The sequence below is a fragment of the Rhea americana genome, unplaced genomic scaffold, assembly GCF_003343005.1.
Source record: "Rhea americana isolate MKP2758 unplaced genomic scaffold, rheAme1 scaffold_29, whole genome shotgun sequence".
NCBI classification, from domain to species: Eukaryota; Metazoa; Chordata; class Aves; order Rheiformes; family Rheidae; genus Rhea; species Rhea americana.
The window spans coordinates 5852028-5879023 of NW_028186412.1; the positions used below are offsets into that span (position 1 = coordinate 5852028).

At 36.4% G+C, this 26996-nt stretch overlaps 1 protein-coding gene across 1 annotated transcript in view; it reads left to right on the forward strand.

Moving 5' to 3' along the window:
* The window catches only part of DDX10 (DEAD-box helicase 10), a 191248-nt gene that overhangs the window by 17507 nt on the left and 146745 nt on the right, over positions 1–26996 (forward strand). The window contains exons 11-13 of the mRNA XM_085309102.1: positions 10626–10727; positions 17336–17423; positions 23658–23746. Coding sequence (XP_085165228.1) covers positions 10626–10727; positions 17336–17423; positions 23658–23746 — 279 coding nt within the window. The remainder of the gene's footprint in view (positions 1–10625; positions 10728–17335; positions 17424–23657; positions 23747–26996) is intronic.

Genomic DNA, 26996 nt, shown 5'->3' on the forward strand with positions numbered 1-26996 from the left:
CTTGTAAGTTGTGTGGCATGAAAAAGAACATTTATAGGGATATTTTCATTTCAGTCATGATTTTATTGACAAGTGGAATAGGTATTGGTAGGTCTGTCTTTTTGTACATAAGTATCTTGTTTTTTGAATGTACTCATCCCTTGTTTTCCTGGCATTTCCTTCTTTCCAAGCATTAGCTTCTGTCTTCACCCTGCTGCTTTTCCTTCAGAGGAGACTGTAGAAGCTGTTTTTTGAGATTAGTGATTTTTCTGTGTACAGAGTCTTTTTTTAAAGATACTGTCTTACATTTCACTGTCAGTAAGTCTGTGGCTCTGCAGTTCTTATAATCGCTGTGGTATGTCCAGATCTTTATATAACCTCGGAACCTTAGCTAGACTTAAGCTTCTGCTATTAATGATACTTAATCTGGGCTAGGTTTGTTAGGTGCTTAATTTAAACTAGGAAAGTCACTGTAATTTTTCTATTACATATGGTATGTGTATGCATATAAGCATGCAACATCCAGTGTGACTGTACATAAGTTTTATCCTTTAGGTAAATTATATTCTGAAAACAAATGGAGTAAAACCTAGTATTCTCCCAACAGGGTACTGTATTACCTATTGTCTTTATACTGGYTGCTATGATGATCACAGTCAAAGAGCATGAATAAAGACTTTAAAAGATCTATAGTCTTTTTCATGTGTTGTGACTACTAAAGAAYGTATGCAGAACAAGTTTTGGAGAGGTGAAAGAGGGCAGGTCATCTAATGATACTACTCTATCATGAAGTGAACTGCTTTGAAACGTGCTCGTTGGGGCTTCCCTTAATAGCACATTATAGGAATGAAAGTGAGACTAATAAGCCTTTGGAATTATCTGTCAAAGTGGGACTAAAGCATTTAAAAATGTGAGTGACTTGCTGGAACAATTTTTCAGTAGCGGAAGCTTGACTTCATTTTGGGAAATGTATCTGAGATGCATGTCTTGGGGAGTCAATAAACTGCATAATCGAGGTGGCAGCTCCTTGTTTGTTTGTGTGTCTTTTTTTTTTTTTTTTTTTTAATTAAAGACCTACTGAAGCACTTTTACTGATGTTTCTTATTTAAAAAGAGATGGTCTAAATATACATTTCTTACATTGTAGTCAAGTCATTGTCTTAATTCAAGTGAAATAAAAATAGCTGCCAGTGGAGGTCACAAATCGTTAACACCATATATTGAACTTGCAATTTATATAAAATCTCTAAAATTAAATGTTGTAACCTAGCTACATTCTTGCCGCTGTCCTGTGGTGCTGTAGCTGCATTAACTGGAACTATATTATGCATTAGAATTTTTTCTAATAGTGTGATACGAATGTTCTAATACACTAAAATAGTAAGTGGCTCTGGTTATTGCATGCTGATATGAAACTATCCTGGAAGCTATAATAATAATAATAAAAAAAGCACATATATTTCAACACAGTAGAGTGGACACAGCTGCTGTGGGAAATGGATTGCTTACAAACTAGCTGGAGGACTCAACAACCTCCCAAGGCCTTTTAAATTCAATTTATTTTGAGACTAGCATGATAAGGTTTGTGAGCCGCTACCAGTTCTTGTCCATTATTCTCCTACCTAAGTCTGCCGAGCAGACAAGGAGATGAGCTAGTATGACTGAGTAAAGGGAATTACGATATTGTAGCGTGTGTAAAACCTAGTTACRTGTTCTCATAATTTGGCCATAGATACAAATGGGCCCTACTGTATAGACGAGAAAAAGAAGGATGCGAAGTGATTGAAATAAATCCTTGCAACTCCCGTAAGTGATCTGTAACTTGATAGTAATACTTACTGATGAGTTTTTTTGGGGGGGGATCTGACTGAATGGAGGTCTATGGGCTTTAGTGTATACAAAAGAGAAATAGGAACGAACAAAACACTGGAGCTCAGATAAGGCAAGAACTGACTTGACTGAGTTTTTAGTTTTAAATGCTCTGTGAAGTGTTGGATTTTYTTTTTCATAGCCCGTGGAGAAGAGAGCTTTCCTCGTGAGTTTAGACACCTTCCCCTGTGACCGCAGGCGGTCTGCAGCGTTTGTGGAGCTGAGCGGGGCCGGGAAGCGTTCCGGTCTGCTTTGGTGGACCTCGCCCGAGACAGCGCAGCCCTGTTTGCAGTGCAGGTCACTTGTTAAAGGTCGTTTTAAAGCAAAACATCCRTGGTACAGAGACCGATGGTTATGTGGGTAGGATAGAAATCCTGATATTYGTGCGTGTGTTCCTTTGTCACTTAAAAAATGGAATAGCAGGTTTCAACAATAGGGAAGAAATCCAGCAGTGTAAAAGGGATGAGCAGGAAGAGTTTTACTTACTGTTTATCATAGGCTAGGAGAAACAATATATATATTTTTGTTTTGAAACTTAGATATCACCAGTCTCTTCTGTGACAGAAGGTCCAGAAGGTAGTATAATTGGAAACAGAATTTTGTCTAAACTGAGCGCAGTGTGAGGGAGCTAAAGCTGTTACTTTCTTTCAAGAAATAGGTTTAAAAATTATAGCTTATATAATCAGATTTAATAGTTGAATTTTAAAAACAAAACTATGACTTACTGTATTTCTGTGGAAGGCCTTAGGGATAAATATAGGTRTAATTTTCTCTCTGTTGAAGGGTAGCTTGTGGGTGAACAGATTTATTCTTATGAGTATCAGATTGAAATAGGTCTTCTCAGAATAAAAGTGCCGAGTTTGACTTTTTTGGGGATACATTTTCAGAGCTGTTTTACATAAAAAGAATGCAACATGGACAAATATGTGCATCAAACTGAAATGCTTTATGCTTTGCTCTTGTAGGTATTTATCCAGGAATTGATAATCATTTAAAAATGAATTAACATTCTAGAATTATTAGAACTTGACTCACTTAGTCCTTATGAAGTGTGGTGGTTGAGATTTTTGACTAACCTAATGAAAAAGTAGATTGGGAAGTCACTGTTTATAACCTAGCTTCCAAAAATCAGATTTATATTTGCATACACAGCTGGTGGTTTTCTCAGTTTTCAAGTACTTCTTACAGCAGATAAAGAAATATTATGCCTGTTTTTTTCATCCTCTGATCTCAATTGCAATCTTATGTATGTTAATAAATATATAGAGAATTTCAGTGGAAAAGTGGATCTAGTACTATTTACAGGGATAGGTACTTAGCTGTAGAAGCAAAGATCTGTGTTGTTTTTTGAATTTTGTTTGTTAGTTATTCCACACGATGGAATAATTTTCATTCTAGAGTCTTAATGAAAATGAAAATTATATGCAAAGATTTAAAAGTTGTTGCAGAATCAGAATGTTTGTGGTCTGAGAAGGGTCCGAATGGTGTGCAATAAATAAATGGTTTACATAATGAAGAGTTAACCTTCTCAGAAGTAACCCGTAACCACTAATAGTTGGCTCAACATGTATGGTGAATTAAGTCCTATGAAAGAAGTGTGAAAACATGTTTTTAGAGTGGTATTATAATATACATATAAAAGGAGGCAAATTTAATGGCCTTAGTTTTGATGCAATTTGAACGTTTAGTAACCTTAATACTTTTATGTTGGTTACATCTCAGAGGCCTAACTTTCTGTATCCCAGGGTTAACATTCCCAAAGCAGGTATTTTACACTCAAAATTTCATCTTATCTTTTTTYAAGTTGCAGTGTTTTGKATTGTTCTTGTTTTTTGTCTGCAACTAATAAAAATTTGAGGGAAACACAAGGAATAGCCACCTATGATGCATTAATTTTTATAAATCTGCATATAGCCTTTTTTGGAAATGCAGTTTTAAATTTGCTAGATATGATTTTTCTGTGTGTTAGGCCTTCCAGGAATCTTTTGACTTCTRATAATAACTAGTTGGGCATTCTGGTCATCATTCCCAAATCTTCAAAAGTGCTGGCCTCACACTATTTTCATGAGATTTCCTGTTTAGTCTCTTTAGTTTTTGTCAGAGTTTGAACAAAACATACCCTCACRGCTGAATTATTTAATAAGCTGAATTGAAACTTGAGTTAGTGACTGTATAGGATTGGAGTTCAATCATCAAATCAATACCAGGCAGCCCAGTTCTATATAAATTCTAATAAAATTTATTTTTATTATTACTGATTAGAAATCTCAACTAGGAGTTTTTCCAAAGTCAATCAAATCTAAAATTTCAATTCTGTTAAGGAGCTTAATATTGAAATCAAATTATTGAAGGACTGAACCATGACCTCAGAGCTGACCACTTGTGTAGTTTTGTATGTGGTGAATGTCTTCAAAAGCRTTGTTACCTGCATTGTATTGAGTTTTCTGGAAATGGAAAATAATGCAAGCACAGGAAACTGTCACACAAGTATCTTTATATCTGCAGCCCTTCTCTTCCAAGTCTTACTGATCTCATCTCCATTTTTCTCCTTTTCTGACTTTAAAAAGAGCAAAAAGGTGTTTTTGTTCGTGCCAAACAAAGCAGAAATACTACTTTTAACTCTTGAAGTTTGATATCAGCTTATATATTTTGAAATATAAATGTTAGGAAACAAGTGCTAATACATCTACTCGAGATAGAACCTGTATAATGTTTCCTGTAATGTTTACATGTACACATAGTAATGGGCACAGAACTGTAAGGATATCCTTTTCCATCTTTTTTTTTTTTTTTTTCCCTTACCAAATGTCTGCCTTCCTGCAGAACACTGCTGCCTGATGACCATCAGTCAGACGGTTCCTACTCCTGTTATATTCTGGTATCATCACATCTTACCTGTCACTGACAACGTGATGCATTTCACCAAAGTATGTTACAGGSGTCATGGCAGGGATGTAGAATGGCTCTGACTTTAGTTACAACAAGCTCAGCTCTAGCTGCATGATATGATGGAATTGATTAATAACCAGATTATGTTTTCATCTATTGCCTTGGTGATAATGGTAGTATTGGTTTGCTATGATAGTATTGGTTAGGGGTATATGCAGCCTTGGACTGATTCTGATCAAGGTTGGGTTAGGATTAAACAAAACTTACTGTATTTGCCTTACATGAGAAGATTTTTTTTTTTTTTTTCCTCCTCCATCCTGGCCTCAATGAATGGTTGCCATGCTGTCAGTTCCTTTGTGCTTGGTACCAGCTGGCAGCTCAGGGTGGTCTTTAGCAGAAGATTAAGATTGATTCTGTCATGATGAATACACTATCCTTTTAATTTATTTTTTTTGTTTGTTTTCAAAAGAAACAAAATTATTCTGCAGCTCTGTGCATTCCTTTGCTAGGGAAATAGTGCTGTTGACGTTCTTTAACCATTTTTGTCTGCTTCTAATTAGCCAGTATCATATTGTCCTAATTTATTCCATTTCCTTCTTATCCAGCCTTTGGTGATTGTCCTTGTTTGTGGATCTTTTTTCTCATCTGCAATCAAAGTAAATGTATCATTGTTGCCCTTTGTTTTGTAGTGCTAACTGTGTTTTGTCACTGCTTCCTTTCTTGTAAGTCAGGACTGAATTGCAGGAAAATTACTTGCCTTTTTGGTAAATGTTGAAGCTAGTACGCTGTTTCTTGAATAAATAAATGGGACAGGTATGAATGAGAAGTACGTGTATCCATGTACTCTTAAGATAGATGTTTGTTTTTGGTGACAACTTGAAGGCTGCAGTCAGCAAGAATGGGGAGAACTTCTAATTTTGTCTCTTCTGCAGAAAGACATTATAGTCTTCCTGCAGAAGAAATTTAGTAGCTGAGTTAACAGCTCTTTGCTGTTTTGTAATATATAAAAACGTAAAAGTTTTATCTGTCTCTTCCAGGGAAAAAAAAAATCACAAGAATGTTCTTCTGGCTTTAATGGAGAACTTTTCTCCGCTGGGAGATGGAAGGCTATTCTTTTCTGTTATGTTTTAGATGAAATGGAAACAAAATTTTGAGCAGACGGATTAAGTGTTCTTTTCTTTTTATGTTAGCTGTCAGGGGCTTGTGCTGCAAGTTTGCAAATATGGAAGTTCTTAGTATGAAAGGTGCAGGGAAACACTTTTTGGGGAACTTATGAGGCTTTCCACAGCAAGAAAGACCTCTGTTTTGCAGGTGGTTCTTTTTGAGACTAGCTTTTTTATTAGCACATTTTTTTGTGAAATTGTTCATTTCATTTTAAGAAATACGATAAAACTTTGCACAAGTAAAACTCCTGTATTATAGACTTGCATTTTCTTTTCTGTAGCTAAGCACCCATGGGAGAGGCTAAATAGATATAAACCTTTCTGGATGGTACTTAATATCTCTTGTTTTTCAGCTTACTGAAATTAGTAATGGTTTCATTTTCATGTTTAGCTCTGAAGAACAGCATTAACTTTAAACTGGCGGTTTTCACACTTTTAATTAAATCACAGTCCTTCTTGCCTTGGTAGTTTGACTGAAACTTACTTTTCCTCCTCCTTTCTATTCAGTTTAATTTAAATGCATTTAAAACATTGGCATTTAAATGAGTGAATGACTCCAAAATGTCTAAGGAGAATGCTTGGACTGCATTGATAGTTATCAACTATCTTTCTGTCCATTTGAATTTCTGAATGCATCAGCTCTGAGGAATAATTTTTATGTTGCTTTTTTTTCTTAGGAGTTGCCAAAAGATGAGAAAGTTCATGTGCTTGAAAACCTTTCTCTGTTCTTTATTTTAACGTGATTGCTTCTTTCCTTAGCCATTGTACTCTTTTTCTCTGCATAAAGATCTTGTTAAGATTTGATGTAAACTTTGAAATAGCTGTTCTCCGTAGATACCAGGTTTAATGCTTGCTTTCTTTTTTGAATCATCTATGGAATGTGCCTTCAGAATTGCACCTCCTCCTGAGCTTGTAGTTTCAGAGTCATAGAATCAGTAAGGTTGGAAGGGATAATCTGGAGATCATCTAGTCCAACCTCCCTACTCAGCAGGGTCACCTACAGCATGGTAGACAGGGCTGCATCCAGGCGGGCCATAAATAGCTCCAGAGAAGGAGACTCCACCACCTCTCTGGGCAACCTGGTCCAGTGCTCCGTCACTCTCACAGGGAAGAAATTCCCCCTCACGGTCAGACAGAAAAGGTGACTGACTCAGCGAATGTGTTTAGCACCAATAGCACAATAATACTTACGCTAGTCAGATGAAAGGTTTGTCTGATCCCATATGGTGTTCTGGGTGGCCTTATGGATGCTGAGAAAAAACTACAGGATCAGGTTTAATGTACAGTGACATCTTCCACAGTGTATCATTCCAGTGTTTGGGTTTGTGGTCTGCAAAGACTGTATCTACGTCCATCAGCCCTCGATGATTATTTTTTTCATGAATTGTGTAGCACTCATCTTTTATAGTATGTTTCACGCTAACACAAGAAGTATATTAACGCAACGATTTAGGAATGCTAAGTCAAGCACTCAAAGATACTAAATGCCAGAAGCAATAAGACTGTGCGAACCACCTCCTAACTTGGACTAAACTTAATGTACCTACAAAGATCATCCTTTTAGGTGTTTACACAGCGCGGTATAGATATTTTTTTTTTTGTCTTGATGAATGAGGAAGATTCTGATTGAGAAACAGACATCCTTTCCAGATGTTAGATCATTCTCATAGATCTTCTCAGAATTCCTTCCTTCTGTAGCATCTGTTTTGAAGAGAAGAGCAGAACTGTGTATGTTACTCTATTGACGGTTACTGGCAGCAATACTGTCTCTGTTTGCCTGTCTGATACAAACTTCAGGTAGATAAGAGTATTTTCCTCCTTATTTCTGCAGTGCACTGAGAGTTCAAGTTCATCTGATGAATAATTACCTGTCCTGGAGCTGTGACTATCATTTTTTTTGCCAGAAATTCAAAGTCCCTCAGGCTCAGTTGTTTTCTGGGATTCCAGTGCCTCTTTAGACAGTGCAGTATGTGACATGAATCTGCTTTATTGAAATACCGTTTGGAATTTAGCTGTGTTAAAGTGTATAGAGCTGTCTTAAAGTGTGGGCTTGGTCTATATAAATAAGACAGCCTAACCTTAATTATTATATAAAGGGCCTAAATATTCATTGAATGTTTTGTCAGCGGTGACTTACGGTCCCTTACGCTGCTGCTGAAGATAATAAATTACCTTAACTCAAACATAAAGGTTACTTTAGAATTTTTCCAGAACAAACCTGCGGGGTGATACTCCTGCACCAACAATATTTAAGGCCTACTAATTAAAGGGATTTAACTCAAGTCAATGTATTACACATTGGTTTTTGTGCAGTACCTCAGCCCCTCACGCCGGAACAACATTTTCTGGCACAAAGCCCAAATGTCCTACTGTTTGTTTCATGTTACTCTTACCAAACCATATTTTGATAAATTTTCACGGCTCTGGTGTGTGACAAAGGTTCTCCTCTGTATCAATTTCACTTCCCTGTCAGATTTCATAATCTAGAATGTCAGTATTAAAATTTCACGATGAAAACCATCTATAAGAATTAAAAAAGGCAGTATTTTTTTTCCCCTGGAATTATCTTTAGAAAACAATCTGAAGCCGGTACACCCCAAGAGCATTTTCTTGTGGTTTTGCAAATTCATCAAGTGAAAGCAGAGAGCTGTAAGAAAAACTGTCAGACTGTTTTTACTGCAAATTTTGTTGCTACTTGCATTGCTTACTACACTGTGCTTGCAGTTTTCTGTTCTGCAGTACAGCTTTTGCCAAGCAATAACTGTTTATACTTTGAGAAATGTGGTCTCCCTTCATTCCATCTCAAATGATTTTTCAGTTAGTGATACAGTGCTCATCTGGTGTGCCTAAGGATACCCTTCCACACTCTCTGACCTTACACTTGAAGCTATCTTAAGCCAAGGAACCTTGGCTCCAACACTTCCTTAATTAGCATTTCTGTCCTCCTCTCCATCCACAAAGACTGGGCTGGTGTTTTCTTCCATCATTGCTGAGATTTTTGTTGGAAAGAATCCCATATATGTGACCTACCTTGGACTAGTCTTAGTCTCTGTGTGGTGTCTAGCCCAAAGTAATCACATCTCCCACCTTTCTGCTGAAATTTTGTACCTTTTGTTTAGTCTCTTTTCCATGATGGTTCTTTTGATGGGGAAGAGTTAATGCAATTGGAGTACAGACCCAGCTGGAAAGCTGAGATGGAGTAAGAGAAGCCAAAGATTTATAGAAGGGCAAGAATGGATGAATGATGGACAGTAAAGGGAGAGGGTATTGATCCAGAAACAGATTAAGAGTGGAATAAAGATAGAGTGAACAGGTTAATTACCATATAGAAAACAGAAAAGGATACCCAGATATGTTTAAAATAGATGAAAAGTTTTACCAGTGTAGAAGAAAAAGGCAAATAAGACTGGAGTAGGAACAAAACTATTTAATGTAGTAAATAATTCAATATAAATAGCACTTGAAAAATAATGTGATAAGTAATTTGTTTCAAATAAATGCACTCTTCGCAGTCATACCAATTTATGTTTCCCAGTCTGCTCCTCCCAGGGACCCTGTGAGTAACTTTGCTAGTTTACTGCTGCTCTGTAAGATGACTGATTTCTGGCTTTCTTTGGATTATCCCCCAAGTTACTCTCCTTAGAYGGCTGTGTTGGATGCTGTCTCATATGGGCACACTTCTGAAATTTAATTTTAATGGGTTGCTGTTTTTATACAGTGAGGACTCTGCAATATCTTTCTATTAATCTGTTAACTTGCTTTTAACTTCAAAGGACTCTTCTTGAATGTATAAAAGAAGAATGAATATACCTGTTACAATAAATGTGGGCTCAGACACATGCAGACAAGCTAATTCAACATTGTACTGCTTCTGTAGTAGGATTTACTGTTTGTTTACTAGTGCTGTTGAATAATTTGTTTTCCATGAGCTTCTACAATTTACTAAGTTCAACAAAAGTAGTAACTGGCACTTTGTTATTTCAAGGGGGTGAACAAAGAAGAAGCTTTAAGAACAAAATAGAAGTGTTTTTTTTGGCTGACTATAAGTCTGGGTAACTGTCAGTTCAGGTCTGATACAGCTGTTAAAAGCATTGATGAGGAAGTGCTAAGCATAGTTTTTATGGAATCAGTCTGTATTTTTTTTTTCTTTTGCACCTAGAAACTGAACCTATAGATGGAAGAACTGCTATTTTTGTGCTTTTCTTTCAAGGATGCCTTTGTGACCTCTTAGACCGATAGGCTTTTTTTTTAAGAAACAAGTAGAAGTTATTTGGGATGGAGGCATTTAATTCTTTCTTAACCTTTACTTTCCTTCAGCTGGAGGGTGTACAATTGAGAACCCGTTGTAGCCAAGCGTTAGGAAGAGTTGCCTGTTGATTAAAGTGTGAATACAGGTAGCTAGATCTGCTGGTATTGTACGCTTTGATTAAGTGCCCCTTTGATTACCACGGAAGTGTTTTAAATGCAGAGAAGAATAAGAACTGCTGATCTGAATCCATATCTTAGCCCTAGATATTTAATGTTGTACATAAAGCTTTGAGACCAGTACAAGTGTTGGCTTTTGCAAATCACTTAATTGCCTCTTTTTTATCGTTTGTAAAGTGAGGATTGTTGTCTACTATTTGGGCTGCTAAGCAAATATAAATTCTCATTGGTTATTGAAAACCTCAACAAAAAATGTGCATTTTTTGTATGTATACTTAGTGTCTTTTTTTTTTTTGATCAGATACAAAGAAGGTGGTGAAGCTTTGTTAGTGTTGCTTCCTTCTGAGGAAAAAGGCATGGTGGAACAACTGGCACAGAGGAAAGTACCTGTCAATGAAATCAAGTAAGTGACTAGTGGCTTTTCTGTAGTTGAGCCGTCTTTCCATAGGATTATTGTACGATAGGTCTACTACAGTCATGATCTAGTCAAGTGCTGATAAGCAATATGAATTGCCTGGAGTCCAAACGATGGAGATCATTTGTTTTGGCAGTATTGTAGAAGGAGAAGACCTTGAAGTAACCTGTTCCATCCTGCTTCTCAAAGGCAGGATCAGCTGCACAAACTATTCCTGACAGATGCTTGTCTAACTTGCTGATGAGTACCTCCACAATTTCCCAAGGTGATCTCATCTATACTCAACAGTTCCTGCCATTAAGAGTTTTTCCACAAATAACTGATAGGCATCTCTATTGTAGTAATTTAAGTGAAATATTTCTTTTGTCCTATGCCAAAAATATATGGAAAATGACTTACTTCCTTATTTTCTGCAACTACTTTCTACSTAATTGAACATTATCTTACTTTCTTATTACCTTTCTTTCTTCTGGAGGGTAAATAATTACAATTTTTTTAATCTTCCCTTGTGCGTTTTTTTTTAAGACCTCCTATCGTTCTTGTTTCTCCTCCCTGTCTTTTCACTAGTTCCAGAATATTTTTCCAATTTGTCATGCTCTTTTTGAATCAGTTGAAGGATAGGAAATAAAAGATGTGACTAAATGATCATTCTTCATAATGGAGAAGGTATATCAATGGAGTCTGTAGAGTTTTATACTAACTGTACAAATGGAAACTGACTTTAAGAGAGTTACAAAAGAACACAATGGTACCATGYAACCATAAAAAAGTATCTGCATTTCCATTGTCTATTAAATGCAAAATAGTGTGCGTGTAAGAAAAACCTCTAACTGTAAAATTATTAAATTAACCTCCTCCCACCCCCGGACTGATGGTGATTTCTTAATCAGCTATTGTAAGTGGGAAGGAGTCCTTTTGTTTTCTGAGGCTATCAGCCTAATGCTAAATCAAAAGGGAAAATGGAATGTGAAAGAAATAGGGAGAGGAATTGAAAGCAAGCCAGAAAATGCGCTATAATCTGACTAATTCTGAATACTCATAGAGTTCCGATTACCCCGTGCGAGATGTCTTAGAATAGAGCTAGAAAAATGAGAAGAGTGACAAAGTAAAAAATAGTTTCTGTGCAAGTAGATATGAGGAGGACTGGGGTTGTTTAATTTTGAAAAACTATGATTTGGAAGGGAAGATGTGAATATTTAAGCCTGAAAATGATTAACTGTATGCAGAGTGTGATTATGGAATAATTGTTTTTAATATCAAAATAGATAATTGTTTTATTTCACCCAGCATAAAATTGGGTGAAACTTTAATTAAGCAGGTGTTATTACCTTATTACTTAAACCTTCATGTCAGCTCAGAACTATGGACTGCTCTTTGAATTCTAGTGTAACAAGTAATGGTAAGAAATTGAAATTGTTTAAACTGTTATCTTTTTTTTTATTCCACTTTCTATATATGTGGATGTACAATATACAGTAATAAATAGCATACTTTAGAGCACCCAAACAGGGCAGTAAACTACKTGGAAACTGTTAAATATTATATACATATTTATAAGCAGTCTATAATTTCAGAAGTTTTAGATGCAAACTGTAAACTGAAATTATTTTCAGTAGTACCTTGAGACTACTTCATTGCATCTAATTTTCTTGGGTATCAAGATAAACAAGCTGCTTCCCAAAGGTGTATCCTGACAAATTTTTGTGCCTCTAAAAAATTTTACCGAAGGAAGCAGATGTGGTGCTGTTCCTTTTGCCCAGCTCTTTCTACCCCTCCAGCCTGCTGGCTTGTCTTCTGTAACTGTAGGTAGCCAGGAACCAGACAGAAAGCACTGAGCAGTTGAAGCGAGAAAGGGCTGCTGTTCAGAAGCTGTCTGAAATACAGGAAGAGTTCTGCTGCTGCTATATCAAAAACAGTGTGTGTGCATATATATGTATGTATATATTAAAAAAATCAAAACTTACCTTTTGGATGTTACAAGTGAGTTTTTTTTTTTAATTTTAATGTACACAGTGCTTACTTAAACAATTAGCAATTAGGTCTTTGGTCACCTTAGAAGTGTCTTCATGTGGGCATGCCCTCCTGAGGATTAGGTGTTGGGTGAATTATATTCCCAAAACTCAGGTGTCTTTGGTACTGTATAAGGTTAAAAAAATATGAATAAGATAGAAAAATGTGTTAAAATCACTTCTAGCTCATTCTATACAACCTTGCAAATTTAGGATGTTAGTAAAGCTTTCCTGCTGATTTCATAAACTTTTTGAAGTGCCGTCTTCCCTCTAGATGTGTTGTATACTGGTGAAATGAAGATTTTTCCCTGATTTCTTAAGAATGCTTACAAGCATTCTTGAACATTACTTTCTTTCTGCTATAATTACAGGAGAAAAAGAGCTAAGGCTGGAATTTGCTAGGATAACTGTCTTACTCCCGATGCATCTCCATGATGTGTTGGAAACTGAATCATACATCCTCTGCAAGTTTTATCCCTCCTGTAAGGTATCCTGTAAAGAGCTTACCTCTTATGAAAGCRTAGAGGATTCATGTCAGTGCCGTTTTTCCTGTGAAATTGTTATTGAATAACATGCTATGCTCTGTAATGTATTGCACTATGCAATTTATCTTTTTTCCGATGCTGCCTAGCAGTGAAGTGTTACCTGCAGATACACTGTGTAAAGGCCTTTGAAATATGAATACAAGTTTAAACTTGCCACTTACGTGTGCTGCAGCTAACTATGTGTTTTGTGCACTCTGCAGGCATAATGGTGTGTATTTTTAGTGCAATACAGATCTTTTCATTGGAAGTTGCATTTAAAAAAGAAAAGTGTGGCCATGTTCACATGGGTCAGGAGCTGCTAAAGCCTTTTGTGTGGCTGCTATGTGCTCAGTATGTTAATTGTGTTTGAACAGCTGTGTGTAAGGCGAAGTATTTTTAAGCCAGTGACTGATAAAGGGAAAGCGTACCATTTTAGGGTGCCCTCTTGGCAGGGTGCTGTTTTTTGTTGCTGTGAGGATTTTTTTTCTTTTAATTCCACCTTGGTGAGGATGGGGAAGGGAGTGTGTCTGATTAAAACAGTGCTTGCATCCTGATATTGAAAATAGGAGAAGAGAGGAAAGCGGAGTATTGACCAGCAGACTTAGAGAGCAAGTGCACCTAAATCACTTCGAAACCAAGCAAACAGAGTTCGTATTTACATTATCACATAGTCAAATGCAGCCACTTAGGCAACTGCTAGGAAAAATGACACTGCCGGTCTGTAAATGCAAGATGTGCACACACATACAGCAAGAAAAGAAAGAAACAACCCAGCTAAAAGGTCAGACCACGTCATAAAGTCCTCTTCTGTTTTTTCCCGTAGCTTACGCTTGCTCTCTTGCTCAACTGTTCAAGGAAGTTTATAAATTATGTTAATCATTAAAATTTTTAGATTTACTAGGTTTGTCTCTCCAGACAGTCATATGCACAAAATTACTGCAAGGAGTTGTATTCACTCAGAAAGGAACACACAAACTCCTTACTAAAACAAGCCATTTTAGCGATGACCAGGTTTCTCATTTCTGGAAACCCAGGATGAGACAAAGAGGTTAGAGGATGGGTGTCATGATACAATATTGGAGAGAGAAGAGCCCAGTATTACGACTTTTTTTTTGTTTTAATATTCAAACTTGCAAATTTATACATTCATTAACAAACACAACCTCAGAATGTGCTCAGGACACCGTACTCTATTTAACATAACTTCAGATTTACCTCAGTGTCTTGCCTTGCTTTTAACTGTAAAATATTTTGTATCTTTTATCTCTTTCAAGACCTTTTCTTGCAAATTTCAAGAAATTACTTAAGATAAAATCTATGTGCAGGCAACAAAATGGTGTTGTATCTTGTCTAAATTTATTTTCCACTGTGCTTGGAGCCCCACTGACATACTGTCTCCTGTAAATATTTAATTATCTTCTTACAATATTCAAGTAATTGTAGAAAATAGTAACAGTGGGCCTCAGGTGAGCACTGGAAGTTGCTATGTGCTTTGTTTGACAGTGAGTCAGTTGTGACTACACTTTGAATACAGCTCTATGATCAGTTTTTCGTTTACTTAAGACTTCATGTAGGCCGTGTTTCCCTTGCTTGTTTATGAGAAAGTGAGGCTGCCAGATGTTTTGCTGACATCAAGATATGACATCTGCTGTTTATTTCTTAAAGCTTGTTATCTTGCTATGAAGGATAATTAAATTGCTTAGTTGTGCTTTGCTTCTGACTGAACTATTTTGGCTATTACCTATATACTTATTTTCTTTAGGTACTTACAAATTCATTTTTCAGTATTAAGAAAACAGTTAATTGTTTAAGTACTTCTTTTCCCCCTTTGAAGATGAGYACTGTGTTTACCTGTACTATCTCATAGAATTTCGTCTGTCTCAGATGAATTCTCAAGAAGAAATACAACAATATCTCAATGTGCTCTGGTTTACTTTGTAGTTGCTAGGGAGCAAATTTCGTTTGACCMATCTGATTACCTAAGTACTTCTTAGCCTGTGGTTTCCTATTTTGGTGTGAGCTTGGACTGTGGTGTAAATGCTGTTAGCTGCCTGATTGCAGCTGCTACTTTCAGTGAAGACAAGGGAAAAAAGAATGCTGAAAAATTTAAGTGCCTTGATGTCATCTCTTAATACCTTTCTCATAACTCCACAGTGGTCTCCAACAATTTTATGGGCTCCTTACTACCAGTGTTAATTTTAAATACTCTTTTTTTATTTGTGTTGTCCTATCTTCGCTCTTTATATCTCACTTTGTGCCCACGTTTCTTTTATCCCAGTGTATTCATGCTCTTTTTTTTTTTTTTTTTTTTTTTTCTCCAGCTCTGCTTGTATGTGGGACTAACATATCTGTGCCCTTAACTGCAGAAAACATCATCAAGTCAGGCAGATCAATGCCCAAGTAATACTTTTGTCCTTTTTTAATTAAATACATTCAAGGAGAATGNAATACCTGTCTTCAGTTCTGCTTTAAGGTTTCTTCTTGAGTTTTAAGTGATTGTAAACCTGTTGATTTCAATCTAGCTGGACTTTTTACTCCTCTTCCTGTATTTCTTCTGTACTGAGATAATATATTTCATGTTTATATTTTTTAATACTATTCAGTATTGAATTATTGCATTTATTTTGCTGTTCTTCTGTTATTCTGTGTTAGGACCATTTACTGTCAGTCTTCCTAGTTGCTGTCATCTTCTTGATCTTTGGTAAAATGCAATCTAAAAAATCCTCCTCTCTATTTACCTTTTCGCTTTGGTGTCTTGCATGCATTCCATTTTGCATGCATGCCAAAGACCAGTTGGTCAGTTTGTGTCTTGCTGGATTTTTCATGTCCCTTGTCTGTCTTATATCTTTACACATTCAGAACAAATTATATGYTTACATGAAACTGGAATTCAGGTATTTGGTCTTTGAGTAAATGGTAGCTAAATAGTTCCTGTCTGCACTACAGCTTACTATCTGCATCTGACAGTTATGAAATTTAAGTGATGAGGGAATAGAACTTGATGTCTTTGTAAGTTAAAGGAAAAATAACCGTTCTGCTTAATTAGTGCTTCCAAATTTAGAAAGAATAATAGATTATCGTAATGGCTTACATTACAAGAAATGACTATGTAATGTTTCTCACCTAGCATTTTAATGAGTCATGTTTTCTAAACTGACTAAGTGCTGGATGAAGAGATCTGATTTTGATTTTCTTATCTTCCTTTAGCAAAGGCTGCGTCCTTTCGTGTATGGTATGGGATGTCATTACACACAGCAGCAATAAATAGATTAAGAAATTTGTTAGCTGTGGTACTGCATCTGTTTTGACCTCTGCTTGAGGGGTACTTTCCAGCATGTTGGAAGGTTGTGTGGTATGTTTGGATAACAATAACAGATAGAAGACAGAAGTAGATGAGAAAAGACCCTGGCAATTAAACCTGGAAAAATGTAAATATCACTAGAATAAAAATAAAAATGCGGAATTTGAGAAAAGACTTGCATAACTTTTACTAGGTTTAATGGCATTTTCTGTAGTATAATAACTGTTGCTTGTTCATTGGATCAATATCTTGAGGAGCTCTTCAATCTGTTTAATCTCGGTATCCTTTGCTTTTGCTCATCTGAATATAACAGAGAAGTACTTCAATTTCAGTACTTGCAGGCAATGAATCTTATTTAAACTTTGAAAAAATGCTGAGAAGATTTCCTTATGAAGGCTGCTCTGTCAGTGTAGAGCGGTGGTATAATTCATTATAATTCTTGTTTCTTTTTTGAATCCAGGAAGCATTTTAATGTTAATTATGGCTTTACTTTGGAAAAGGTTTCATTTCTCTCACTGAAAACTTTCTCTGGATAAAAAGTCTGAGCTTCTGTCTGTCTCTCTTSTATTATTCATTTGAGGAGTGTACTCTTCATCCTGAATATGGTTCTAGTCTAACCTTCTTCRGAGAAGTGACAGTCTTATGCATATTAAAACAATGTAGAGGAAGTGAAGATACTCCTGAGGACTTAATAGGGGATTCTTTGTGTATATTCTAATAATTTAAGCTAACTTTCTTCTTTATTTTTTTTTAATTTATTAGAATCAACCCTGAAAAACTTACAGACATCCAAAAGAGGATGCAGGCTTTTTTGGCTCAAGATCAGGAGTTAAAAGAAAGAGCTCAAAGAGTAAGTTATCTGTACACAGTTTTTGAGGGCGTGCTGGTTGAATAGAACTGCTACTGGAATAACTGACCTGCTGATATGTACCCTGCCAACGGTGTTTGGAATTACTTAATTGTTCTGTTTTTAATCTCATGCTGAATTTAGCATATTTTTAGAGCATTGTTGATGTCTTGAGCCTACTGATTCTGCAGTTATAGTGACTGTCTTCCGGCAAGATCAGAAGTTCAAACTGATATGCAGGGAAACAAGATGTGAGGAAAAAAATCCTAAAATCTTTCAGGTCTCTTATAGGTATAGAGCAAGTTTAAGGAGTGTTATCAAAGGCCAAATGATCAGAAATCAGGAAGTGCCAAAGCTTGATAAAGCACTTTTCCTTGAAAAGATTGCTGAAGTTCTGGATTAGTGTATGTTTCTTTTTTGTCTGAAGTAGTGTAGGGAYTGATGATGCCTGAAGATATTCTGGCGAACCTGATGGGTACGGTGCAATGGGAAGGGGATCATGAACATTTGAGGGCAGGCTAATTAAGAGTTGTAACTTTTCTGCTRAACTCTGATGCAGAGGTAAGTTGCAGTGTTTGAAATTATTCTGGTGAGGTTCATCTCAGTTAAGATGTACTGTATCTATATCTGAGTTAGACTGCCTAGGCTTTCATTTATAGTCAATTGAGAGAAAAATGCTTCCAGGATGTATTCTGAAATAAATACCTTAAAAACTCAGGGTAGACAAAGTTTGTAGACAAAAAGTCCTGTAGAACATGTTTCCTTTCATTGATGTAAAGGTAGCCTACAGGACCTAGTTTGGATATCTGTWGTAAAGACATCTGCTGGGTTAGAGCAATACTTTACTGAAAAAGAGGTCTTAAATCAGACAAAATGCCTAGGGAAGTTGCTGAGAGCTTTGTGAGTAAAATCTCTAAGGAATGTTCGGGGATTATTTTTAAAACTATTTTTGCCTTTAACGCATCCTATATTGCTGTACTGCACGAAGTATTACTCGTAGCATGTGGAATATGAGTGCAGGCTTCATCACAGCATTTTACAGGCCAGATAGACTGGTGCATATCATCTGCAACTGCCACAGGAAGCTGCAGTTACGTGATTTATATCAGAAGTGACAGAGGAGCTGGTTGGAGGAGAAYGAAAGTAGGAGGAATCCAGCATTATCTTACTTGGAATGAAGACGGTAATAAAGCTGTTTCTYCTGTTTCCGACTTCGACTTTTTAAGATCCCTTAAAAAGGAGGAGAAGATGAGTCTAAATTGAGCAGAAGAAAATAATGATGAAGTTTCAGAATAGCAGCAGGATGAAATCAAACAAGGATCATCTGTCAAGGTGACAGATAAAACGTTGAATTCATTTTGAAAATCTGATCTTTGGTACCATTTTAAGCTATTTTTATTGTCATTTTTCATGCATGTAGGGTAGTGTTACATGATCTTGCAGACAAAGTGTAAATAGATTCAGTATTTTAAACTCTTAAAACRTGGACAAATGGATTATTGTAGCAGATGCTCTCCATTAATAGGATGTCTGTTTACTATGTAAATGTCCCCCAGTAGTCTTCCATATCAGTCTGAGTAGAACAGTAGCGTTATTTCAGCGGAGCTCTTGACCTTGGAACCTAATTGAGAATGCAGGATTTGTCAAAGGCATGTGCTGTCTAGGCTGCCTGTTTCAAGCTAGAAAAGTCTTAACATTTATAAGAAATAAATTTCCTTCTGGAGCTCCAGAGTGGAGCAGACAGCCACGTCCCAACACAGATAGGTACGAAAGTCCAGGTAAGATATAGTTTACTATATTGAGGACGTAAGATCGCAATGTTTTGACCCATCATTTTGGAGCCCGTATGTAAAAATCCTGTTTGAAATAAATGTGTATTAAACACACACAATAATTTTTTCTCTTTTAAAAATGCTTTCCAATCAGCTTTCATCTAGCTGAAGAGAAATATGGTTTGAAATGGCTGTATTTGGTGACCTTTTAACTGTTCTTTTTTGTTTACTTCAAGATACCTGTTTTTTGTAAAAATAGAAAAATCCTGGTTTCTAGTTTCAAGAAATGTCATGGTTCATTTGATAAGAAATGGTTTCTCTGCTCTTGTTTGGAAAGAGAGAGGATAAATCAGACTGGGAGCTTCTTTGAAAGCTCTGCATTTCCTCTCACAGATTGCTGCTGCCTTTCAGCATTTCTTGTAATTTTCAGAACTAGATGAATTGGCATGTTAAATATATATATATTTAGAAAAAAATGTTTTCTCTACTTCTGCTAGTTCAAGTGTTACTATTTGGGAGGAAATTTGGACACTGGAATGGTATCTATCTGTTAATTCTTTATCAGCCCCAGAGGGGCTTGCAAGGTGTTTTGGCAACACAACCCATTACAATTCAAGTTTGTAATGAAGTCTTAGTACTTTAATATTCTATCAGAATTAATTTAAAACAATTGTGCAAGAAATACATCAATAAATCAAAATTATAAATGCAGCAAATTAGAGCATAGAACTTGTTGCCGTAGAACTTTTACAGCAGAGTCTGAGACATGATGGGGTGGGGTCTTAACTACTTTGGTAATAGACCTGTAGTATAGTACTGATGCTCAAATTAACACCCACAATGCTGTAAGTTAATTCACCTGATGATACTTATGTAGCTTTCAGTTACAAAAAGCCTGAAAGTGATACTGAAACAGCAAAAAATAGCAATGGATAATACCAAGTGATAAAAGAGCAGGAAAAGATAATTGAAGAAGTTCAGACTGACTAAATTTGTCCTCCTTTAGCTGTCCAGTTGGTATGCATAACAGTGTCTAAGTCTTAAGAGTGCTGAATAAAATTCAAAAAAGATGACAATATTTCAAAGGCAGCTTGAAGTAAATCAGATACCACTTTATGGTATTGCTGCAGTTTTGAAGAAGTCATTTGGTCTTTATCTACTTCATATCCCTGMTTGTGAAACAAAACTTCTCATTTATGCTATATCTGACTTTTCTGTTTTGGCTGTAAGCTCTTGGAACAGGGTTTGTCTTCTGTTGGAAGCATTTGTAGTGCCTGACATGACAGAGTTAGGTCAACTGAAGACTGTAGTCATATTGTTACTGGATAATCTTGTAAGACACTACACTTGTGTGGATGTCCATTTCTTTGGACATGAAGCAATACCATCCTGTATCCAGTCCATATCAAGCTTAAAAAATTGTTTTGAGCCTCAGTTGTCTGAACCCTCTTGATAACTGATAATGCTTATCAGCTATCTATCATTTATTGATTTCCAGRCTGCAAATGCACAAGAAATACAAAGTAGAGGGACAGCTTGATACATTATCCAAAAGGTGGAATAAGATTTCTACCATATGGAGCGTAGTGACCCATGTACATTTTCACACCTGTAAGTCTTGCAAGTCTCAGATATATAGGAAAGAGACCTTTATTTACCCTACTATTTTTCCCCCATTAGTCCATCAGACRCTGCAGAGAAAGAGGAGGCCTTGTCATTTGTTTTTGTCACTGCTTGCTAGGCAGCGATGAATTGATGAGATCTGTCAGATTTTAAGCCTTTTTTTTTTTAAGGGTGCTAGTTATGGTGATGAAATGTTTAATAATTTAATGAGAGCAAATGAGTGTTTTACTTCACATTTCATTCTTGATAGCACCTGAACTGGGTTTTGTGGAAATTGTCCACCCCTAAAATTAATTGAAACAGATAACCAGGACAGGAAACTCCACTTTTCCAAAAGATGACCTTTTGGGATAAACAAGCAAATGAAAATTTACTTTTATTATACAGATTGTTGGGTAACTTCCAAAACATAGCTGTTAGTTCTACTTAKTTAAACCTATTAGTTCTTATTTCAGCTTGCAGAAGAAAAGATACGGCTTTGTGATGCTACTTATTCTGAACTGTTTCATCTTTGTTTTCACACTTGGAAATAATTTTTCTTTTATGAAAACTTCAAGAACCCCRATAAAAAATGGTGCTTTTTTTCCCCTCCAGTACCTGCAGTGAATAAGAACAGAAATCTTTTTTTTTTTTTTAACTCCACTTGAATTATTAATATAAAGATTTTCTCCAGCAGGTGTCTGTACATAGCAGAACAARGGTGTGATTGTAGTAAGCTAATATAACCATATTAGCTTAATTTGCTATTGTTATTGGTGCTCACTAGTTTTAGCCCAGTGGTAGGAGTTCCAGCTTGTGTCAGAAATTAATTTACGCACGACAGAAGATCTTTCTGACAATTAACGTATTCCAGTACTTCTGCTGCAGCTTTCTCACTGTTGCTGTTACTTGTAGTGGTTTAATTTTGCTGCCTAGATGTGCCCCAGTGTTTTGTCTGTAGATTTTATGACAAACCTTTTTAAATGGAGGGACMAAACCCGACTTTGCTGTCATAGATATATTTCTTTGTATCGGTTTCTCACTAGTCTAGACTTTTCTAAGGTAACTTTATTGTAAATCAAGAATATGTAATTAATGTATAAACAAGTATTGAACTTTTTTCCCTTACTTTTCTGGGTTATATCTGCTAGACAGATGAAAAGATGTAATTGTCAAAAAGATGGCATCAGAAGTGTTCAGACTTCAGTTTTTAGAGAACTGAAAGTTGTTTTGCTCTCGCTAAATCCTTATGTTATTTTTTTCYCCTTCAAAAAAAGACAACCATGCTTCATTTACAACTTAATATTTAATTAAGAGCTGGTGAATATGCAAAGAATTTTCCTATAGCAGAGATCGTAAGATGAATTTTCTTACTTACTGTTTTGCTGCCACTATATGCCAGTGTAGGAGCYCTTGGCTTTTGCTGCTGCTGCTAGATGGTGAGATATAGCCGTGGATTATAACAACAAGCCTTTGGGTCTGAGCTGAATATTTTTAACTAAATTTGAATGAAGAATAATGTACAGAACTACTACTGCTGCTGTGGCAGTCTGCTTCTTTTGATGCTTTGATTGCCCCGTATGTCTGGATAGCATCTTGCGTATTCTTCTGCTTTACAGCAGTGTTTCTTGGGAGATCAGATTAAGACCATTAGTCAGCAAATGCTTGCAGTAATGATACAAACTGTTCTGACACCTTGCTTAATAGATGTAAGGAATCAATTTTTAGATTAGAAAAGTGCAAAAATAAGTTTGTAGTATTGAATGTTAGACAACCCGAGGCTATCTCAGAGTTGGCTTAATGAATAAGAAAAGTAGTAGATTCGTGATATGACTTCTTTCAGCACAATGTCCCAAAACAGAAACCGCAGAATGCTGCGTTGGAATAAACATGACTCATGGACTAAAGAATGTAACTTATCGTAACAACTTTCCTGCTTTGGCAGCAGGAGAAAGCTATGAAGTTTTATGAAGTGGTTCTGTAGGAGTTTCTTTTCTTACTGGAAGTAGGAATAAGCTGTAAGTAGATCTGTCTAGTAGTATACATCAGTGACAATAGAAATACTTTTCATTTTAAGACATGTACTTATGACAGAAATATAGGTATAAAGGTATAAAGATGAGAAGCTCTATAAAATATGGAAAAATGAGATTCTTTCCCTATGGAAAGAACAGAGGAGAGTATAAAACAAGATTAAGTTGTCCTGTTATGCAGTACTTCAAGTTTTCCTGGTGAAAGTCTGGGATTAATTGAAATGTCAAGCTTGGACTCATGTATTAGTTAATATTGTAGAGTGAATTTGTCTTGGTCAGTTCAGCTGCATTCATTGACCACATATATGTGATTAGTTCATGGCAAATGCAAGATAATGTGAATTATTCAAGGATACAGTAAATGAAAGACTGCTAAGTTAAGTTGAATCACTTTTTTTTTTGTCAATCAGTAGCTAAGACTCAGTCAAACCATCTTCGATGATAGCAACACAGTCTTTTTTCCATGTAATTCTGATGTCAGAATTGCGTTACAGAATTCAGAGAGGCTGTACAAAAAAAGAGATTCTCTTGATTTGTTGTGTTTTCTTTCTAGTGAAAATAAAATGATATACCCCTAGCAAATTCATCCAATTAGTGTGCTTTCAATGAAATACTAGAATATTTGAAGTTCACTCACTTTGATAAGTAGTGATAAGTTTTGGCTGATTTTTGTATTGGATAGAAGAATTTCAGTCTGAAGTCAGTATTAGACCAATTACCATTGGAATTCTGTTTTGTTTAGAACAACAACATAATGCTAGTTTCATGTGTTGGTAAATGAATGAATATATATATATATTTTTGTAAAATACTTATGTGTTTCCTTTCAGTGTTTTGTATCCTACCTGCGTTCAATTTACTTAATGAAGAATAAGGAAGTATTTGATGTTTTCAAATTGCCTCTAGCAGAATATGCCCTGTAAGTATGATCAATGGAAAACATAGTATTCAAAGTGAAAAGTTTGTAATGAGATTTTGCCATGCACAATAGCTTTAAATACTTGTTTTAGCTATGCTAAGGCACAGAATTTGACATTTTCATGTAATGCATTTTCAGTTTCATTTTTGCTGTGTTTTGCTTATTTTCAAACATATTCTAAATAGAGATTCCGTAAAAACTGCATATCTCTACAAAGAGAAGAGATCTCTTGCAGCAAAAGCAACACTTGTTGTATGCAACACAAAAGACAGAGGTTATGAAGCAAAAGAATACAGATTTCTYTTTTTCAGTGATGCCCTTCAGCCTCTTAGCTAAATATTGGCATATTTAGTATATTGGAGTATGTAGAGATGATACACTGCAATCTCATTTTGCGTGTGATTGGGACATTGTTTCTTAAACATAATTTGCATTTTAAAAAAATCACTGAGTTGTGAGGAAGACAAACCATTTCTGCAGTGTACTGAGCAGTGTATGTTTTACTGCTTTTATACATGCATGTGAACCGTTCCACATTTTGTGTGGGAGGGAGCTTAACTCTAACAGGTTGATTTGAAAAATGTTGATCMTCTAAGACTGTTTTAAAACTTGTAATTTTAGAATAATCTCATAGGAGATAGGGTAGTCATAAGGGAACAGGAAGATGCTCAAAGATGCATGATAAATTAATTCAGCATGTCTCTGGAATTTCATACAGATGTGACTTGAATATTCAAGCTTGTCAGCATGTGGTACAATGAACTAAAATGTGACAAATTACTTGACTGTAGAACACCTGGTCTGTGTGCTGTGCAGTAATTAACATGATTATGTTTTTTAAACTATATAAACCTGTTTTAAAAGCCGCATTCTCACTTTATGAACTGAGGAATTTTTAAAAGCAGAGAACTCGCAAAACCTTGAACAAGCCTTACTGTGCTGAATGAACGGGCCAGTGGCAGGCTTTTCAAGAAGGTTAAGACTTAGAGGGATGCACTAAGACTTAGTGGGATGTGCTCACAAATTTCACCAGTGTATTAACCAACCATCTAGGAGGTTGTGGTAGTACTTGATTTAAGGAATCTCAGTGTCTCTATGGATTTCAGCATGATGTGTTGTCTAGTATTTTATATTTATGTAGGCAGACTAGTCATTCTTAGGCATCAGTGCCAGGATTAGGTCCTTTATAAAAGAGKATTGGAATCTCAGCTCTGCCAAGTTACTAAAGTCATTTCTGTATTAAAATGGGAGAAATTAGATGAAGTTTTTAGATAGAGAAGGAGACATTTAGGACTGTGAAATATATGGAAGTGTAATCAAAAAGTCAGAAGACACTAAATCTGAGAGAATTCAGAAATTCTACTCTGGGACTCTGTGAGCCCTTTCTGCTGGCACTCTTCTTTCGCACTCTTCAGACTGTTAATCTRCCTAAATTCACCCTCCTGTCCCTTGGCTTTCAATTCAATGCGCATGCCAGAGTGATATAGTGGATCAGTCAGCTTAACATCTCTGAAATGTGCAGTGCCCTGGTAGCCTGTTATGYTTGAATTCTGCATTCAAAAGCAGAATTCTGTTATGTTTGGTGTTCACAAACTCAGGACAAACCTAGAATAAGAATCCTTTGTTTCTTTTGCCTTCATATATTCTCCTGAAAGTGTTTCAGTCTTGCCGCAGAGATTTACTGCTTGCTTGCTACGTTACTCTCTAAAAATTCCGCAGAGAAAACAGGCTGCTTAATGCCCCTGTCAGGTTTGCATTTCGGTCTGCRTGGCAATTGCCCACTGTTTCCATTGCTGTCTTGCATGGAATATCTATGTGTAGAGATTCTCTTCAGCTCTGCTGAATGAGTCTCTGCAGAAAAGGAATGGTCCTTTGCTTAATATATATCCATATATAAATAGATATATGTTCTAGAGACTTATTACCTTCAGACTTCTGTACATTAGTATTCTATCCAGTATCCTGTCATAACGAATTGCTATTAAGGCTAATGAGCCTTAATAGCGAGGAAGACTTGCACAAGCCTTATGCTGGCCTTTACAGAGCTAGCCTTTAAGTTCTTTCAAGGAGAGTCTCAACTTTGGAATAGAAGAGGGATTTGTCTTTTCATTGCAAAAGACAGCTTTCAAAACATAAATGTTTTGAAAATAGAGTGAAAAGGAATAATTAGTTGCTCTCATCTCCTGCATAGGAGACAAGGTAAAGAGAAGGCAGGGAATCTAAATATCGTATTCCTCAGGCACTTTGTTCTTTTAAATGCTAATGTATATCTCAATCTCCAGGGGTATATTTGAGCAGGCAAGTGCCCTAAGGGGCTGCTAAGGAAGGTAATTGCCTCTGATTTTCCTGATGTCCTCCAGGAAGAGCAGAGGGAGAAGGCAGCATATTCCTCTGTTCAGCCATGCATTGGTACTGAGAGGATAAAAGAAAGCTAGTAGAGATCGAAGTACTTGGAAAATGTCTATGACACACAACTTARTACCCAGCTAATTTACCAGTATTAGTTTCAGACCAGTGTTATGAAGCAGTGGGTGGCTGCAGATGCCATCAAGTGTGGAATGGGCACCAACACCATGGTATCAGGGTACTTGATCTGTTTGTCCATGCCTGTCTGCTCCTTTGGCCGCCCTGCTCCCAGTCTGGTCTCCCGACTGTGGGTGCAGGCCCAACCCTTACTGCATGGTCAGAAGAGCAGGTTTGGTTTGTTGCCCTGCTCCGGCTGTTGTGAGCAAGTGCAGAGCTGTCTGATAGGTATTTCCAGACAGCATCCGTCACGGAATTGCACACCTGATCAGCTGGTCTCTTTCCTGCCCATCCTTTTTGTTGCCTCTGTAGTTTCCTTTCTCTGCCTCAGGTTCCTCCCAAACAAACAACACTCTTTACTTTTTTTTCCTGCTGTGTTTAAATACTCTCATGACGAAAACATTTTTCTCTGTATCGAGTTGGAATTTCCRTTGTAACTTAGAACCACTAGTTTCTTGTCTTTTTGCTGCATTTCTACCTTCTGAATACTTTTTTATATTTGAATTCAGTTAGATCATCCATGCTGGCCTTTTTCCTTGCTTGCTTGAGTTTCTGTACATCTGAATGAACATTCTGGGGGTTTTAGAAGATCATCCTTGAAGATCACCCAGCTCTCCTGGGCTCCTTTTTTCTTCTGCACAATCTCCAATGCAATTCTGCCATACAGATCTCTGAACAAGCTGAATAATCCTCCGTTAGAGTCCAGGGTCATTCCGTTACTCCCTTC